Source organism: Macrosteles quadrilineatus, unplaced genomic scaffold (genome assembly GCF_028750875.1).
Source record: "Macrosteles quadrilineatus isolate MER2022 unplaced genomic scaffold, UCM_ALF_1.0 Scaffold_5__1_contigs__length_97177068, whole genome shotgun sequence".
Lineage (NCBI taxonomy): Eukaryota > Metazoa > Arthropoda > Insecta > Hemiptera > Cicadellidae > Macrosteles > Macrosteles quadrilineatus.
In genome coordinates, this window is record NW_026542598.1 from 75,410,398 (window position 1) to 75,432,153 (window position 21,756).

The window sequence follows — 21,756 nt, forward strand, 5'->3', positions numbered from 1 at the left end:
CTGTGTGACCATTAGAGGCGTACATCAACGTTTCAATACAGTACCTATTATTTGTTTCTTAAGCTCTGCAAACAGGTTTATAAAGAAACTAGCTGTGTACCCGTTCTACGCACGGGGATCTTATAATATTCAGTTGAAACCTTCTTATATAACGAACAGCAGTTGGTTTGCATATTTTAAGATATGCTGGCCAAACTATTATACATAGCTTCATTTTATGTTGTTTTTTGTTGTTCCGGATCGGTATGACAATCAATAAAAGGTTAAATTACCTCTGTGTCTGCCGGTCGATCCTATAACGGTAGGCTTACTTTTATTTTTACTATCTGATCTCGTTTGCATGGCTCAATCACGTCCTGGTTGAAGTTCGTTCGCTACGCTCACTCACCTGTATGTTGGAGCTCGTTCGCTGCGCTCACTTTCCTTCAGGTTAGCTCGTTCGCTACGCTCACTTGCCTTCAGGTTAGCTCGTTCGCTACGCTCACTCGCCTCCAGGTTGCAAATTAGCTGTTGTCATAAATGTAAAAGAAATAATAGTGCTAGTGCTGCACCCTGTTGGTAATCCTTGTAACTTTAATGCTATTGAACATCACAGAACAGAACCAACTTGTTTAATTGAAACAGCTGTTAAGATTCAATAATTTCATTTCTCATAAGGTTAACATGGGCTTCCAGAAATTCCACGTCAAAAATCGACAAAAACTTGATTTTCAAGGGTTTACTGTTAAATATCTAACTGTCTCATATTCGATGAAATACGTCTAAAACCATCTCATATATGTATAGTATTTGGAAAATAAGTTTCAGGCGGGACAGTGCTATAGTTATTGAGGAGTAGTTGTAATAAAGTGCGTATTTTAGCGTTACCAAGAGAATGACAGATAGACAGAGAGACAGACAGACAGACAGACAGACAGAAATTGAGATAAGGTTTGATTCGGTTTCTCTGACCTATGAAATGTAAAAATAACCAAAAAGTTCATTATTCTAAGCAATGTACAGACAAAACTCTAATTTTATTTATATAGATTTCAAAAATTTTGATTTTGGGTTACTGATGATATTAATTATTTTAGATAAGTTTATATAAAAAATAACGTAAAGTTTTCGTTTTTATCTATCTTATACACGCAAACAGGATATATGCGATTTAAAGATAAAAAATTTAAAACCTCATCCTAAATATTAATTTATCTACTGAACATTTATGGAAATTTGCTATAAAAAAGATTGGGTTGATTGGCGTGTTATAAGTTACATTCTATTCGGCGAATTAATAAAAGGGCCCAAGGTGAGGAGCGCGTGCGATGGTGCGCGCTGGCCTGGATACAGCGGCCACTACAATGTACATAATGTATACTATATGTACACTTAGGTGTTAAATGGGCAAGTGTCATTGTAAAGTCTTTGATTTAAATATTTTAAATATTGGCCAATTCAAGATTAAGAAAATAATTGAATTTATATGACCTTGCTGCATAAAACTTGACAATACAGTGCCAGAAAAAAATATCCGACAATTTTGATGTGAATCGAAAATAATAAGGTACATTAAAATTAGAAGATTATAATGGTTTGTTCGTGTAAAACATGGATAAGAAAGAATGAGGAAATAGTAAAATCTGGCCCGAAAGGGAAGTTGATAAAATGTGAAAAGTTGGAAGACCACGAAAGAAAATAGTAAAAGAGGACCCAATGCTGGACACTTATTCAGTAATGGAGCTGAAAATAAACTGTTCAAAAGTTGGTGTATTTTAAAATTCAAATAATAAAAAAGTCCAAACTATTTGAGGGTAGTCTTAAGTGCAGATAATTTTACAACATTAAAGATGTGTCCCATACGCTGAAAATTGTAGTAAATTTTATAACTGCCTTTTATTAGTTTTATTTCCACCCCTTCCACAGCCCTAGTATTTCACAAGTCAAAAATTGCACAATAATAAAAAAATCTATAAAAAATAGAAATCAAAAGGCAAACACCAAATGCTACCCCCAGGTGTTTCCATCCAATTTTCACACTTAGTATCGCATAACATTGCACAACAACCAACATTACCACAAACAAAATGTGGAATAGAGAACTATTTTGTCCCAGGAAAATTTTTCCCACAACCTACACATCATCAACTTTTCGATTGATTTTCTCTTTCCATTTAAGATCCTATGTGACATCTATAGTGGAACCTCAATAGGAAGAACCTCAATAACAAATTACCCATAACAAGACTCATTTTCAAATACAATTTTCATACAACCCTTAATTCCGTTGCAAAACCTCGCTAAGTCACTCTTTTAAGTCTGGTTTGATCACCATGAGCGACTCATTATCGAGGTTCCGTAGTGATTTACGTAGTAAGCAGATGACGCAACGTCTAGTGCAGTGGTACGCGGACTGACCCTGGCACACTAACAACTGGGTCAGCAGTGGCAATGTTAGTGTGTACAAGGCCGATAACTCGAGGTCACGCCTACCACAACAAATTATCAATCATACAGGGGTGGGAGGTGGTAGGATTTGTGATAATTACCACTCACAAGATAACTTTTCAACAATGGTGTTAAAGGATTTGGCGACCGTGACCTAATTATTATATAAAGTTTTATTTGGTTCGGTAAATGCCCACATACATTTTGGAAGTGCCCAAGATTGTCGACATGTAAAAAAATGAATGTTTAAAAATATGTACTACGTTTTCAATAATGGTGTTAAGGGAATTTGGCGACCATGACCTAATTTTTTAACATATGATTGATATAATTTTTAATTTGTTTCGTACCCACTGACATATATTTTGGACTTAATTAGTGTCCACAGAGTTCAAACATTTTATAACTTAAAGGCAGTGAACGTTGAAAAAAGATGTACCAGGTTTCCATTAATGGCGATAAGGAATTTATTCGACATGACTTTATTATTTTGACATATGTTGAGATCTATTTTTATTTGGTTTGTAAATACTTATTGTCAAAGATTTTGGACAAGTGTCCAAGAGTGAACGTAGTGGACATTTAAAAAATATGTACCACAATTCAACAATTATGTTAGGGAATTTTACGGCCATTACCCAATTTCAAGATTTTGGTTTTATATTGTTGGTAAAAATCACTGACGTATATTTTATAGAAATATTTTACGTTGGGTAAAATCAAACATACAGTTTTCAAGATAGGTTTTCAATAATGGCACAAGAGATATATTTAACAGTTAAATATTGCCTAATTTTAAACACTTGCGATTGATTGGATTTTATTTCATTGATGAGTAACATGCAATATGGACAATATGGAAATAAACGCACTGAAGTATAAAAATAGTTGTAGGCTACCAGGGTTAACGTTTTCAACAATGATGTTAGACATTTAACAGTTATGATCCAATAGTCTAAACATATTGAGATGGATTGTGTTTGATTGGGCTAGTGGAAACCATACTGATATACGTTTACGTTTTATACTTTTACATAGCTCATAGCACAGAAAACGTACTACTATAGTAGTACGTTTTCTGTGCTCATAGCTAATTTAGAAGGAAAATGTGAGTAGTGGCGAACTACCGGTTTAAAGTCACTTGGGGCACGTTTTCCCATAAGAAATAACATGGGATCATTTTTTGGCCACTAAAACCAAAAATCCTGATCTTTTGCCTAAATATCCCTATAAAATTGTCAAACCTTATTTCTTACTTATTCCCCATAAATATATTCGATATTAAGCTAAAAAAGCTATTTCTTATATTTATTGACCCTTACAAGTGTAAATGTAGAGTAGAGGCAATATGATGGTTTAACGCCACTTTAGGCACGTTTTCCCCATAAGAATAACATGGTGAGTTTTTTTTGACCACTTTTTTAAAAATCCAGCTCTCGGCCTATACAAGCCTATATAAATGTTCAATACCATTGTACAACACTATTACTATTTCAAATCCATATCCATTCACATGTATATTCTCAAAATCATCAACTTGACAGTGCGAGGTTTGTACGCGAACTCGGGCGCGCTCCCGGCTCATGGCGCGCTCCTGACCTATGGTCAGGCTTCTTGCTCCTGACTCATGGTCAGTCTTCTCGTCTCTAGTGGCAAATACTGATTAAGTCTTGAGTGGGTGACCTCCCGTTGAAGTAATTTCTAATTAAAAATTTTGAAATTTATGTAAAAACTTCTTAATTTTTAGTTAAAAAATTTGAAAATTTCACAATTCCTGGTTAAAAATTTTTGAAAATTTCACAATTTCTGGTTAAAATTTTTGAAATTTTCGGAAAATCTATAAATAGAGGTGACATCAGCCCAAGTCCTCATTCCTAAACATGAAGCCGTCATGTCAACACTGCTCCGTGTCGCTCTCCACCAAAAGTAACCTGATTCGCCACTACAAGGTAATTCATCAAATGAATGTGAAACTGTGCAAGGTTTGTGATTTAATCTGTGATAATAATGTGGCTTTAAAATCACATATATTACAAAGTCACAAGACTTGTAATTTTTGTAAGAAAAATGTTGTTGGCCATTTTAGAAGACATATCAATTCTTGCAACAATTGTCCATACACAATGATAAAATTTGTTGGTGAATCAATTAGAGCTGAACTTGAAAATACTCTCAAGTCTTTTCCTCTGCCAATAAAATGGACTTTAGTTAGGAGAATTAAATTTATAAAATATTCAATGGATAAAAATGGAAAATTAGTTAATGAAAAAGAATGTATAGCGGATTTTAGAAGTCTTACTACCTTAATTATTGAGAAAAGAGATTTAAAGCCTCAAATTAAAAATGCACTTTTAAAGATTGATGCATCCATTCACAAATATCAAGCCCAAGGCAGTGGTTGGATATATGACCATACTAAGTATTGGCAGCTGCATGTTTACAAGTATAAACCCCTAACTCCAAAGTCATATATCCCCACACCAGAGAGTATTCAATCAAAACATGCAGTTCTAAATATAAGAAATTTTGACAATAAATGTTTCCTTTGGTCGATATTAGCAGCTTTATATCCAAGGAATTGTATCAATGAAAATGCTAATAGAGTCTCTAATTATGTACCCTATGAAAGTCAGTTAAATATGACAAATATAAAATATCCCGTAAAAATATCTGATATTGATAAATTTGAAACACAAAATAATATAAGTGTTAATGTATTTGGAGTTGAAGACCAGAAATGTGTATATCCATTAAGAACAACCAAACTGAATAGTAATACCCATGTAGATTTATTATTATTACAAGAAGGTCGTAAATCACATTATTGTTTAATTCGTGATTTTGATAAGTTAATGTTCCATTGTACAAAAGATAACAATAAGAAGCATTTTTGCAAGCTGTGTTTGCAACATTTTTACACCAATGATAAATTAGAACGTCATATAACATATTGTAAGAATTTTGATGCGCAAAGAGTGGAAATGTCTAAACAAGATATATTACAATTTAAAAATTATAAATATCAAATTAAAGCTCCATATGTAATTTATGTTGATTTTGAATGCTTTATAAACTCCAATATACATATTCCATCGGGTTTTGCATTTGTCGTAGTAAAAGATTCAAAAATTATTTCTGAAGAGTTGTACAGTGGTATAAATGTTATGGATGTGTTTTTCGAAAGGCTATTTGAGACTTATGATTATATTAAAAATCAAATGGCAATATACATTCCCCTAGTAATGACTCCTGAGCAAGAGGTATCTTTCCAAAACTCAACACACTGTCACATTTGTGAAAAGCCCCTATATTTTGATAGGGTGAGAGATCATTGCCATTCCTCTGGGCAATACCGTGGAGCTGCCCACAATGATTGTAATTTAAACTATAAAGTAACAAAGAAAATCCCAATATTCTTCCATAACTTGAAAAATTACGATGGACATTTAATAATGCAACACTTGGGAAAGTTTAATAAACATAAATTAAATTGTATAGCTAAAGATATGGAAAAATATATATCATTCTCTGTTGATGATTTGATATTTTTAGATTCCTATAACTTTCTGTCCCTTCCATTATACAAATTAGCTTCCAATTTAAATACATTTATATTCATAGACAATCCACTACTACAACGTAAAGGCGTATTTCCATATGAATATATGACGGGACCAGATAAGTTCGCAGAGTCTCTACCTCCAATTGAAAAATTTTACAGTACTTTAACTAAAGAACATATCTCTTCCAACGAATACGAACATGCTAAAAATGTCTGGACCCATTTTAATATAAATAATTTACAAGAATATCATGATTTATATCTTAAAACAGATGTATTGCTACTGGCTGATGTGTTTGAGACATTTAGAGACCTGTGTTTAAAGGATTACAAACTGGACCCCGTACATATGTATTCACTTCCTGGATTAACATGGGAGGCCTGTCTTAGAATGACTGGTATAAAATTACAACTATTTCAAGATATTGACATGCATTTGTTCATAGAAAGTGCGATTAGAGGAGGAGTCAGTATGATTTCCACACGTTACGCTAAAGCCAATAATAGATATATGGGTGAACACTATGACCCCAATCAAGAGAGTGTGTATTTAATATATTTAGACTGTAACTCGCTATACTCTACAGCAATGTGTGAGCCACTGCCCGTGGATGGATTTCGTTGGACAAATGAGATAGACTACAAATATAATCAAAATGATGAGTTTGGATACATTTTAGAAGTTGATTTAAAATATGATAAAAGCTTACATGATTTACATAATGACTATCCATTAGCACCAGAGAAAATGAATGGCAAATTAATACCTAATTTAAATGACAAAACTAAATATATTTTACATTACAAAGCATTACAAAAATATGAGGAATTGGGTTTGATTGTTACAAAATACCACAGAATTTTAAAATTTAGACAGTCTAAATGGCTTGCGCCCTATATTAATTTTAATATTGAAAAACGAAAATGGGCTAAAAATGATTTCGAAAAAGACTTTTACAAATTGTTAAATAATAGTCTCTTTGGTCGAACAATTATGAATCAACGAAAGTTTCGTGACATTTATCTCAAGGATGAGTCACTATTAACAAAATATGTCACTAATCCAAGGTTTGACTGTAGCAAAAAGTTCGATAACAATTTACATGCTATACATTTAAATAAATTAGTTGTAAAGTTTAATAAACCTATATATTTAGGAATGACAATTTTGGATATAAGTAAAGTAATAATGTATGATTTCCACTATAATTATATGTCAAAATTTAAGAACAAAAGATTTCTTATGACAGATACAGATTCTTTAATGTATTCTATAGTTACTCAGGACTTTTACAAGGAAATAGAATGTGACTTGCACTTTTTTGATACCTCTGGATATAGTAAAGACCATTTCTTATACTCTGATAAAAATAAAAAAGTCACTGGCAAGTTTAAAGACGAATTAGATGGTCATATTATGTATGAATATTGTGGTTTAAGACCAAAGTTATATTCTTATATTCCTCTTAAATGGTTATATGAAGAAGACAAGCAAGCTTTAGAGGTGAAGAAAGCTAAAGGAGCTGATGGTGCCACTGTTAAACATCTCCTCAGACATCAACATTATTTGAACTGTCTTGCAACTGGGCAAGATTACTATGAGAATGTGACAAGAATTAAATCTACAAATCATCATCTTCAAACCTTGACCATGAATAAGAAAGTACTATCCTTTGACGATGACAAGAGGTTTATTCTTGAAGATGGTATCAATACTCTTGCGCTTGGTCATTATAAAATTGATCAAACATGAATTGTATGTGTAGATATAAAATAAATGCAAATGTTAAAAAACTCCAGTCTTTTATTTATTTACCCTTACCATCCTCTTGATAGAATTGGTCAAACATAAATCTATATTTACCATTATTCTTTGACCTTTCTTTGTCTATTACGAAAAAGCCATATTTAGTTTTATCCCAACATTGATGACAGAGATTTTTAAATTGGTCAAATGAAAAGTCATTACCAACATGATTGTGATATACATGTTTTAAATTTAAATCATCTTGTTTGAATAATATTAGGAAATTTACATTATCACGTAAATGTTTGTGTACTTTGCTGTAAGATTGACACAAGTAAAAACAGTTAATATTTTTATGTCGACCCATTGAGAAAAATTGTGTAATATTTGGACTATTTATGTCATCAAATACAACAACTGACTGTGATTTTACATCATTTGGTGTGATTTCACAGTCAGTAAACGTGTGTAATTTCACTTCATCACACAAACTAAATATGTCAATTATTTTTTTATATTTTTCTTGTTCTAAAGATTTAGATATTAAATATAAGTTTGTAAATTTTAATCCTTCCTTTCTTACAATTAAGTTATAAATTACAACCGTCTTCCCACTTCCACTTGGACCACAAATAACACATCGAATATTGGTAGGAAATAGACCCAACTTCTTTGGTATATTTTCCTTAGTATGTACTATTTTAAATTTGTGTTTTTGTTGAATAAAAGACATTTTTTATATAATAAAAATGGTGAAATTACACAAGTGAAATTACACAAGTGAAATTACACACGTTTACTGACTGTGAAATCACACCAAATGATGTAAAATCACAGTCAGTTGTTGTATTTGATGACATAAATAGTCCAAATATTACACAATTTTTCTCAATGGGTCGACATAAAAATATTAACTGTTTTTACTTGTGTCAATCTTACAGCAAAGTACACAAACATTTACGTGATAATGTAAATTTCCTAATATTATTCAAACAAGATGATTTAAATTTAAAACATGTATATCACAATCATGTTGGTAATGACTTTTCATTTGACCAATTTAAAAATCTCTGTCATCAATGTTGGGATAAAACTAAATATGGCTTTTTCGTAATAGACAAAGAAAGGTCAAAGAATAATGGTAAATATAGATTTATGTTTGACCAATTCTATCAAGAGGATGGTAAGGGTAAATAAATAAAAGACTGGAGTTTTTTAACATTTGCATTTATTTTATATCTACACATACAATTCATGTTTGATCAATTTTATAATGACCAAGCGCAAGAGTATTAATGCCATCTTCAAGAATAAACCTCTTGTCATCGTCAAAGGATAGTACTTTCTTATTCATGGTCAAGGTTTGAAGATGATGATTTGTAGATTTAATTCTTGTCACATTCTCATAGTAATCTTGCCCAGTTGCAAGACAGTTCAAATAATGTTGATGTCTGAGGAGATGTTTAACAGTGGCACCATCAGCTCCTTTAGCTTTCTTCACCTCTAAAGCTTGCTTGTCTTCTTCATATAACCATTTAAGAGGAATATAAGAATATAACTTTGGTCTTAAACCACAATATTCATACATAATATGACCATCTAATTCGTCTTTAAACTTGCCAGTGACTTTTTTATTTTTATCAGAGTATAAGAAATGGTCTTTACTATATCCAGAGGTATCAAAAAAGTGCAAGTCACATTCTATTTCCTTGTAAAAGTCCTGAGTAACTATAGAATACATTAAAGAATCTGTATCTGTCATAAGAAATCTTTTGTTCTTAAATTTTGACATATAATTATAGTGGAAATCATACATTATTACTTTACTTATATCCAAAATTGTCATTCCTAAATATATAGGTTTATTAAACTTTACAACTAATTTATTTAAATGTATAGCATGTAAATTGTTATCGAACTTTTTGCTACAGTCAAACCTTGGATTAGTGACATATTTTGTTAATAGTGACTCATCCTTGAGATAAATGTCACGAAACTTTCGTTGATTCATAATTGTTCGACCAAAGAGACTATTATTTAACAATTTGTAAAAGTCTTTTTCGAAATCATTTTTAGCCCATTTTCGTTTTTCAATATTAAAATTAATATAGGGCGCAAGCCATTTAGACTGTCTAAATTTTAAAATTCTGTGGTATTTTGTAACAATCAAACCCAATTCCTCATATTTTTGTAATGCTTTGTAATGTAAAATATATTTAGTTTTGTCATTTAAATTAGGTATTAATTTGCCATTCATTTTCTCTGGTGCTAATGGATAGTCATTATGTAAATCATGTAAGCTTTTATCATATTTTAAATCAACTTCTAAAATGTATCCAAACTCATCATTTTGATTATATTTGTAGTCTATCTCATTTGTCCAACGAAATCCATCCACGGGCAGTGGCTCACACATTGCTGTAGAGTATAGCGAGTTACAGTCTAAATATATTAAATACACACTCTCTTGATTGGGGTCATAGTGTTCACCCATATATCTATTATTGGCTTTAGCGTAACGTGTGGAAATCATACTGACTCCTCCTCTAATCGCACTTTCTATGAACAAATGCATGTCAATATCTTGAAATAGTTGTAATTTTATACCAGTCATTCTAAGACAGGCCTCCCATGTTAATCCAGGAAGTGAATACATATGTACGGGGTCCAGTTTGTAATCCTTTAAACACAGGTCTCTAAATGTCTCAAACACATCAGCCAGTAGCAATACATCTGTTTTAAGATATAAATCATGATATTCTTGTAAATTATTTATATTAAAATGGGTCCAGACATTTTTAGCATGTTCGTATTCGTTGGAAGAGATATGTTCTTTAGTTAAAGTACTGTAAAATTTTTCAATTGGAGGTAGAGACTCTGCGAACTTATCTGGTCCCGTCATATATTCATATGGAAATACGCCTTTACGTTGTAGTAGTGGATTGTCTATGAATCTAAATGTATTTAAATTGGAAGCTAATTTGTATAATGGAAGGGACAGAAAGTTATAGGAATCTAAAAATATCAAATCATCAACAGAGAATGATATATATTTTTCCATATCTTTAGCTATACAATTTAATTTATGTTTATTAAACTTTCCCAAGTGTTGCATTATTAAATGTCCATCGTAATTTTTCAAGTTATGGAAGAATATTGGGATTTTCTTTGTTACTTTATAGTTTAAATTACAATCATTGTGGGCAGCTCCACGGTATTGCCCAGAGGAATGGCAATGATCTCTCACCCTATCAAAATATAGGGGCTTTTCACAAATGTGACAGTGTGTTGAGTTTTGGAAAGATACCTCTTGCTCAGGAGTCATTACTAGGGGAATGTATATTGCCATTTGATTTTTAATATAATCATAAGTCTCAAATAGCCTTTCGAAAAACACATCCATAACATTTATACCACTGTACAACTCTTCAGAAATAATTTTTGAATCTTTTACTACGACAAATGCAAAACCCGATGGAATATGTATATTGGAGTTTATAAAGCATTCAAAATCAACATAAATTACATATGGAGCTTTAATTTGATATTTATAATTTTTAAATTGTAATATATCTTGTTTAGACATTTCCACTCTTTGCGCATCAAAATTCTTACAATATGTTATATGACGTTCTAATTTATCATTGGTGTAAAAATGTTGCAAACACAGCTTGCAAAAATGCTTCTTATTGTTATCTTTTGTACAATGGAACATTAACTTATCAAAATCACGAATTAAACAATAATGTGATTTACGACCTTCTTGTAATAATAATAAATCTACATGGGTATTACTATTCAGTTTGGTTGTTCTTAATGGATATACACATTTCTGGTCTTCAACTCCAAATACATTAACACTTATATTATTTTGTGTTTCAAATTTATCAATATCAGATATTTTTACGGGATATTTTATATTTGTCATATTTAACTGACTTTCATAGGGTACATAATTAGAGACTCTATTAGCATTTTCATTGATACAATTCCTTGGATATAAAGCTGCTAATATCGACCAAAGGAAACATTTATTGTCAAAATTTCTTATATTTAGAACTGCATGTTTTGATTGAATACTCTCTGGTGTGGGGATATATGACTTTGGAGTTAGGGGTTTATACTTGTAAACATGCAGCTGCCAATACTTAGTATGGTCATATATCCAACCACTGCCTTGGGCTTGATATTTGTGAATGGATGCATCAATCTTTAAAAGTGCATTTTTAATTTGAGGCTTTAAATCTCTTTTCTCAATAATTAAGGTAGTAAGACTTCTAAAATCCGCTATACATTCTTTTTCATTAACTAATTTTCCATTTTTATCCATTGAATATTTTATAAATTTAATTCTCCTAACTAAAGTCCATTTTATTGGCAGAGGAAAAGACTTGAGAGTATTTTCAAGTTCAGCTCTAATTGATTCACCAACAAATTTTATCATTGTGTATGGACAATTGTTGCAAGAATTGATATGTCTTCTAAAATGGCCAACAACATTTTTCTTACAAAAATTACAAGTCTTGTGACTTTGTAATATATGTGATTTTAAAGCCACATTATTATCACAGATTAAATCACAAACCTTGCACAGTTTCACATTCATTTGATGAATTACCTTGTAGTGGCGAATCAGGTTACTTTTGGTGGAGAGCGACACGGAGCAGTGTTGACATGACGGCTTCATGTTTAGGAATGAGGACTTGGGCTGATGTCACCTCTATTTATAGATTTTCCGAAAATTTCAAAAATTTTAACCAGAAATTGTGAAATTTTCAAAAATTTTTAACCAGGAATTGTGAAATTTTCAAATTTTTTAACTAAAAATTAAGAAGTTTTTACATAAATTTCAAAAGTTTTAATTAGAAATTACTTCAACGGGAGGTCACCCACTCAAGACTTAATCAGTATTTGCCACTAGAGACGAGAAGACTGACCATGAGTCAGGAGCAAGAAGCCTGACCATAGGTCAGGAGCGCGCCATGAGCCGGGAGCGCGCCCGAGTTCGCGTACAAACCTCGCACTGTCAAGTTGATGATTTTGAGAATATACATGTGAATGGATATGGATTTGAAATAGTAATAGTGTTGTACAATGGTATTGAACATTTATATAGGCTTGTATAGGCCGAGAGCTGGATTTTTAAAAAAGTGGTCAAAAAAAGCTCACCATGTTATTCTTATGGGGAAAACGTGCCTAAAGTGGCGTTAAACCATCATATTGCCTCTACTCTACATTTACACTTGTAAGGGTCAATAAATATAAGAAATAGCTTTTTTAGCTTAATATCGAATATATTTATGGGGAATAAGTAAGAAATAAGGTTTGACAATTTTATAGGGATATTTAGGCAAAAGATCAGGATTTTTGGTTTTAGTGGCCAAAAAATGATCCCATGTTATTTCTTATGGGAAAACGTGCCCCAAGTGACTTTAAACCGGTAGTTCGCCACTACTAATATGTTAGTCGAATGGCGTTTGGTGTAGGGTCCGGGGATCGGTAAGAATCATCTAGACATTCGAGACAGTTCGCCGAAAACAGGCAATAACAGCTGGTAAGCACTGGTGATTACGTAATGCTTTTTTATAGAAGTAAAAGCCACATCGAATACCAAAATATTACAAAGTGGTAAAAAAATCATTTAAAAACCCCGTATTTAACATGTATTATGTATTAAATCCATTATTTATGAAAACTATTATAACATGAGATCTTGCAAAATAAATTGCGTATGAAACAAGAAAAAAATAAGGCCAAAATCAGCCTATGATGGCACTTTAACAAGGGATGTTTAAAATTACGTCGAAAATAGGTACATAAATAGTCTACATTAAAAAAAGTTACTTTAAACCCAGTAAAAAATTTGCCTTGTATTGACTTTATATCGTCTGATTGATAAATCCTTCATTTATCAGCAACGCGAACACTTGAAAATGTCAAAGAAAATAAGATATAAGAATAAGATATGTAACTATTATATTAAAAACAATATAATATCACACATATCATGTGAAGCTGGGAAATCTAGGTTCGGTAACGGGGTTTGCAATTACTTTCTCACTGTAGAGAACGACTGAGATAGTTATTCAAAAAAATATTCTATATTCTACGGTATGTAATCGATCTTGATTATGTGATATTATTTTAGGTGATAATTTTTTGGAGGAATAATGTTCAATTTCCACAACGTTCATAACAATTTGTAAACAAACACAAATACTAACCATTCTTGCTATGCAACATGACATTTTATCAATAAGTAGTTAAAACAGGTGCTCTAAATTATTTACACCTGTGACAAATTACTAAAATAAATTAATAACGAAAAATTAAAATATTTTACACGAATCATTTAATCGAACGCCAAATTTCAATTATTGCAATTTATTAATATTCTGTATAACAGTTTAACTGGAAATGTTTGCTGAATAAATTGAGTCTAAATTAACTTACAATTGTCTAAATTAATCCTGGAATTATTTTAGTTAAATGAGTCGTCTACACAAATAATTACGTTTGCTACGCGGCTACCACTTACAAACGCTTGTCATACGGCCTTGACACACTTGCGGCAATTTGTGCCTCACACAACTTTACCTATCTAACCCCCTCCAAAGTTACAACTCTGAAGATGTTTATGTGTGAAAATTAGGGAATAGTACATTGATATAGATAATATATTCACTAACAAATGGTTTTACCCTTGATTTGCAATCCAGTTTGGCAATACGTAGTCCTTTAAGTCCTTTAGTCCTTTAAAGCTACATTTATAAGAAAACAAACAGTGGATTCTAAATTACTTCTTGAGTTGCATTTTACTTGTGCTATCTAATAAAAATCGTTAAAAAGGTCTTTCAATACGTTACCCACATTTGTATAAATATATACTGTAAATATTTCACGTACGCATAATTTATTTGTGATTTCAGTGAAGAATACAACGTCGAATTTGCCTGCAGATTTACTTCCCAAAAGCATCGAAAGGCTTGGGACAGGTATCAAGAGCGATATTGAAAGGTATAAATGGGCCTAAAATTTGGGGGTACGTAGAGTATGTTTCTAAAATAAATTATCTTCTTTATTTGGTCCAGTGGGCTTTTCGTGATAGAAAGATAGACAGACAGTCAGCAGGTCCTTAAATTAAAGTAAAAGCCCTATTATTCTCTTCTAACTAGTTTTCATTTTAACATTCATACACGAATCATGCACAAAATGTACAACCATAAGTCTTTAACTTCCCCATAATACAACCTTAACCGACCTAAAACGTTTAATGTTTTTGTTTATTACTATATTTTATTTTATTTACTATCACAAATACTTGATAACCTAACATCATGGTCTTGTTGACACTGAAAAAAACGGATATTTAGCAAATTAGTTCAAATTGAAAATTGTTCAATGACCCATTCATTGTTCAATGAGCGTGGTGACGTCAAAACTTAGTTACTCCCTTAAGTTTCTGCTACGTTTAACAGTTTATGTGTAATATAACTAAATTTTACAACTAAGTGTCGTTTCAGGTATAAAAAATATTTACGTATTACACAGACATAATAAGTAATTGACATTAACGCACGCATTGGTTAAATTTTCAACTGAATTATCTTCAAATACTGACAACATGGGAAGGGCATGTCTACTCTTATGCCAAAGATATTATTCGTACAATAGATATTTTGTAATCTCAGACTCAGTGTTGTATGGATCTAAAATAAAAACCAAGCTGGTCAAAAACGTACCTACGCAGCGCAGCGTCTGCTAGTTCAAGGCTTGCTTGTCGCCCCGGATATCAAGTGAGGCAGAACTGTCTCCACCTCCCCCTTGCACCTTGGACCTTGCGACACTCTCGTCTTACAAAATATTACCAGAAAACAGAAAGTCGGTAATGGTCCGAAATATGTAATTGAGTCACATTAAAAAAATATATTTTGTAATCGATTGCTTTATTTATATTCCTATGTTTCATCAACTGTAAGTAAATATATGGATGGTTAAAAAGGATTTTAAACTTAGATCGTGAAAAATAATTTAAATAAATAATTGTAATATTGGTCCCTCTATTGGGACCAAAAGGGAAAAAAATTGGCGATGGGATACATCTTGGGAATGGATCATAGATGTTGCCAAAGAATACTTTGAAGACCTAGGAATAATTTATTTAAGATGTACTGATCTAAACGTTAAGGATGAAAATTCAAAACCTGGATTAAGAGTCAAGAGGGCGGCATCCAACATAGTAATGTAAGGCAGAATGTAAGGAGGGACAGAGGCAGATTTAGGAGGAGTAATGTACATAATTTTCTTGGAGTCCGAAGCATTTTATGTTTTTAATAGGGCAAAGATTTATTTTCAATGTATTGAAGATTGTTTTGTCAAGCTTGTTTATTTAAAACCCAAAATTAAAATTCAAAGAGGAAGTAGCATAAGAGACTAAATTCAACAACAAAATCCAACCAAATGTTGACAACTCAAGTTTATTTGTACTTGCAACCGACGGAAACCAAACGAAACCCCAAAACTGAAACGTAGAAACCAGACTTTTAATTAGGTCATACAAAAATGTTGTCAAGGCTCTAACATGGTACGATGCACGTTTGTTTTCAAATGCAGAACAATGACGTAACTCTATGAGAGGCTGACCAGCTGATGAGTGGTACATTAGTGAGGGGGGGTATGGGGGGGGGCAGGGGGGTAGCGTCTTATCTGAGATAGCGTAGTGTGTCAATGTCACTCACAACTAGGTTACAAGCACACTCACAAATCTGCAGGTAGACTGTTTAACCAGGACAAATTAGCATTTAAACACTGATATAGACCACCGAGAATCGTTTGCAGAAGGATAATTGCTATGTACAAAATCCCATGAGACGATTTTGGGGTTTTAGGAAAGATACTGTTTGGAAAAGAAACCGACTCGTATGTCAGGGAATATCGTAGGGTTTTTGGGCATTAAGTTGACAAAATGGTGGGGATTGAAAAATATCAACACAAACGAACCAATTAATGAGAGTACCGTATTACCATTAACTTAATATACTGAAGTGGGCATTCAATCTTTAAGGACCAGCTGTAGCCATTTCTTTCCCAAAAGAGAACGATGTTGAATAAGCTATGGGATCGGGATGTGCTAGAAGCTAAAAATCCATTTCTTTTGATGCCATATCAAAGATGCTGGGTAATAGTGTACAATGAATTATTGTCCTATAAGTTAAGCTTCATTTCAAAGTTGGCGTATTTGATGAAAAAACTAATTTGATTCATATGTTGGTGGCTCATTCTATGACTGGCTAACACAGCTACATTATTTTTCCCATATGCATGGGATGTCTACATAAGTATCCAAAATTCAATATTAATATACATATTTAAACAGACATATTTATATTTCAAGAATCTACACTACAGGAACAAACTTGAACCCTGTGAGTATGTTTGACAAATGGTTGAACTCAATACAATATTATGTTTCAAGTTTCAACAATGAAGGTAGGCACTGAACCTGATGAAATCAACAATGAGTTCACATAGCCGAGTTCATGCGAGTTCAATTGGACCCGGTCAGCAACTATTGGTGATCGAGACATTTTACAAACAAATTATGCACACGCTACAGTTGCATCATACTGCATGCCGCAGCGCATTGTAGGAGTGAATCAATGTCACTGCAGTTCAAGTTCGGACGGTCGATACTTCCCGAATAAATACCATCTATATGGATAGAGCTATATATTATAATCTCATGACTAAGACGAGGTTGCAGCAATTTTTGAACTAAAAATGATAGTAGCTGGATTGAACCATCGACAATTAATTTAAATTGTCGATTTCTTTCAAATACGCAAGATTTCACATGTCACCCAGCCAAACTGAAAAATACCCCCGCCACAGCAAACCAGCAGACTAAGCGGATTTCCATTTGCCTAAATTGATTTTAAATCAAATCTATTTAAATATTAGGTTTAACGAGTACCTAGGTATGCAGCTACAAGGAAACTAATATAGTGTGGTTTTTAGTAAAATATTAGTACTGTAGCTTATAAAATAAATAAATTTGCTAAGTTTGATCAAAATATATCCACAAACAAGCGAGCTATAACAGTTGACTTATTCCCCATAAGAATAACATGGGAATTTTCAATTTATTGAATTTTCTCCGTAACCAATAACCGTACAAAAACAAGTTGGTATACTAAATTATTTGTTTTTTAAGCTATTTAAAATGGTCTAGAGAGAAATTGGTAAATTATGTGTTCTGCGGGTCAAACCCCTTATATGCCCCATAAAATCCCCCGTAAACCCCTGTTCTCACAGTCAGATCATGCACGTTCGAGAACTCATTCAATTTACCCCGCCTTACACCTTCAAACCAAATTTCATAAAAACCGGACAAAATTACTCAAGTTATCGCATTTACGGACGTATATAATTTGAACGAAATAAACCATAAAAATATGAACGAATGGTGTTTTTAGGCTCTGGTGACTTCAAAATAAAAAAAGTAATCGGTCAAGGGCCTAGGTTTTACCGTGCCACCTACTGTAATATGTAGCTACTTCCCTATAGGGAAATTCGCTAAATAACAACTTGCTTCAAACCATATCAACAAGAGTATCACTGTAAAAAAAAAAATAATAAATAAAGGAGAAAATAGACTTTGTACACCGGGTGGTCATTTAACCAAGATTTTATACAAAACAAAATAGTAACAACTGGGCCATAAACGGCTGTCTACTTCAGAATCAAAAATCCAATTGGAAAATGTAGATACCAATGGTGATACGAAAAAATAAACTTAAGACAGTAACCAAAAACTTCAAAGAAGAACCCGTACCTTTCTTATACTCAGTGACATGCGTACATATTATCCAGATAATATCCATCTAGCGATTACAGCATGACAACGATAACGCATGAATGATTATGGAACAAGCATGCTACTGAAGCACTGGTGCTACCATCAAACCCATCTGGACAACCGTACAATTTAAAAGTCATCAGGTGTAAAAAGTAGCGTTTAATCGCGACCTTGACGCTGAGGAATATTGAGATCATGATGGACCGCGGGAAGTAGGGAGAGGAAGAAGAAGATGGGAAGGCAACGAGATAACGAGGAACACAAAGGAACAACGGAAAAACATAAATAATAGGATTAGATGAGCGCGGCCATGACATGGTTGGAGGGAAAGTGGGCTTTCCTGGGGGCGGCCTTGGACCTACGAGCTGTATGAGTCATAGTAGGGGGGTACTAGGGGGGGGGGTTACAAGGGGGTAGACTGGTGGTTAGAAGTAGGGGGTAATGCTTCCCTAGCTGGAACTCTAGTCGATTAAATAGAATTGAATTGAATACAGTTGAAGTTTGTCCACTGTCGGCGTTTTTCAATTTTTTACAATTGAAAAATAACTTTTAAATACCAATTTTGGGTATTGTCTATTGCAATACACTATGGGTGTGGAAATTTAAAACATGGTTAGTAATGTAGAACATGATTTTGGGAAGGGGTGCTGTAGGATTGTATTCCTGATTATTAAGTAAATAAGTTCTAGTAAATGCAATAGAATATGATACTTTAATACTTTTTACACTATTGTTTTCAATTAATTTAATTTAAAAAAAAACTAACAAATCTTAATTGATTTCCAATGGGGTGAGAAATAAGTAGGACGTTAGACTAGGGGGGGGGGGGTTAACATAAGAGAAAGTAGGGATATCGCATATCCCTTATACATTTACCCCCAAAAATAAAATAAAAACATTTGAAAATCAGTTACAATGAAAGTGAAAATTCGCCCTTTTTGAAAATATTTATGGAAAATTCCATAATTTTTTTACGAATTTTTTTGAGAAAATTGTGGTGGAAATGACAAAATGCAGAAGAAGTAAACGTAAAGCGCAACATAATTTATACATAGGGTGAAATTAATAAACTTAGCAATTTATAATACTGTAGACACAATAGAATTAATATAAATAGAAATTGTTTTACATTGTTAATGTATTATTTAATTTTATAAGAATTAAAAATTAGAAAATGTTTGTAGATTTTTAACTACAAGTTTTTAACTAAGAGTAACAAATTTACTTCATTTAACTTTGGGGCATTTTAGGGAAAATATAGGCTATCATTATTTGCTCAAGGAATTTTGAAATCATGGGGGTGAAAAGGTACAAATAGGGGTGGTTAGCGTAAATGCAGTATACTTTGGAGAGAGGAAGTAGTATATCTAATAAAAAAGTTTTAAACACTACTTATTTGTAGGAAGATTTGTTTGTATTAAAAATGTTTTAAATCTCCCTCATTTAAGAAAATATTAGGGGAAATTCTTATTATTAGCGAATTTCCCTATAGGGAAGTAGCTATTACCGTAGGTCTCATGGTAAGACTTAGGCCCGGGACCGATTTACTTTTTCATTTTAATGTCCCCAGAGGCCAAAAACACCATTCGTTCAAATTTTTATATATGTATATATATATATATATATAGGTATATATATATATATATAGATTTATATATATATATATGTGTCCGTGAACACGATAACTTGAGTAATTTTTATCCGATTTTGATGAAATTTGGTTTGAAGGTGTAAGGCGGGATAAACTTGAATGAGTTCGCGATCCAGCATGATCGGACCATGGGAACAGGGTTTTATGGGGGGTTTTATGGGGTAAAAATTGGTTTTTCTCACTTTTTACCCTCAAAACACAAAATTTTCCAATTTTTCTCTAAACCTTCTTAAAGAGCTTAAAAAAACAAACAATTCAGTATATCAAAGTGTTTTTGTACGGTTATTGGTTACGGATAAAACTAAAAAAATTGTAAATTTAAAATTCCCATGTTATTCTTATGGAGAATATTGTAAAATGTTGTAGTTTGCTTGTTTATGGATATATTTTGATCAAACTTGGCAAATTTATTTATTTTATAGTAAGCTATCAATATTTTACTAAAAACACACTACTTTATTAGTTCCCTTGTAGCAGCAAACCTAGGTACTCGTTAAACCTAATGTTATTTAAATAGATCAATTGAAAATCAATTCGGCCAAATGGAAATTCGCTTAGACGGCAGGTTTGCTGCGGCGGGGGTATTTTAATAAAAGATTTAGCTAACCGTGTTATGTAAAGGGAAAAATGGAAATGGTAGATGACAAGAGCTGTTTACAAAGAAGTACTAAGATATAATATAATTTTTATCAAAAAATAATAATATATTTAGGAGTCTTGTTAAAAGTATAAATAAATATCACACTCGTTTTTAATAATATGAATGTGAAAAAATTACAAAATGGAAATAAAGGGGTAGAGGGTACACAAAAAAGCGTTGCTCTATTTCAACCAAAAGCAACTACTTGGTCTATTGTTTTCAAGTATTGTGAGCATTTGTAAAAAGTTCATATCCAATGGTGATAGTAGTAAAAGCCATATGTCAAATCGCCTGGCCATAAATTAACTTGACATGACCCAGTAAACAAATGCTCACATAACTACTCAAAAGATTACTTATACAATACAATGCAATACAATACAGACATTGCAAACTTTACTGGCATAACAGTGCAATATATTAACACAATTGGAAAATTAATCGCACCAACGAGTACTAAATCGGAATAAAAACTACCAGTAAGTAATAGTGTTTATGAATCAATAATCTATAGAAACTAATTTATAAATAAGATTCTTATTTTAATTAATTCAGAAAATTAGGGGGTTAGATTAAAATAATTATTTATCTACACAGCGTAAATCTCGTATCCAATATTGATTTCAAACAAACCGTTGCTCTTACTAAATCCGTTGGTTAAATAAAAATCTTTGCAAGTTGCAGTGACAGGAAATTGACTCACCATTAAATTCTGAAGGAACAGACTCAGCGCCTTCTGAAAAAAATGATAAAATTATACATTTTCACAAACTAAAGAAAATACAATGCATTAGTAAATTTAACGACAAAGGCCAAACATTTGTTTTCACCCAAGGTATTTTACCGCACTATTAAATAAACCCAATTTAAT

At 32.2% G+C, this 21,756-nt stretch overlaps 1 protein-coding gene across 1 annotated transcript in view; it reads right to left on the minus strand.

Moving 5' to 3' along the window:
- LOC128993893 (nuclear hormone receptor FTZ-F1) overlaps window positions 1–21,756 on the minus strand; it is a 170,939-nt gene that overhangs the window by 127,459 nt on the left and 21,724 nt on the right. The window contains exon 2 of the mRNA XM_054417966.1: window positions 21,589–21,621. Within this exon, the coding sequence (XP_054273941.1) occupies window positions 21,589–21,621 (33 nt within the window). The remainder of the gene's footprint in view (window positions 1–21,588; window positions 21,622–21,756) is intronic.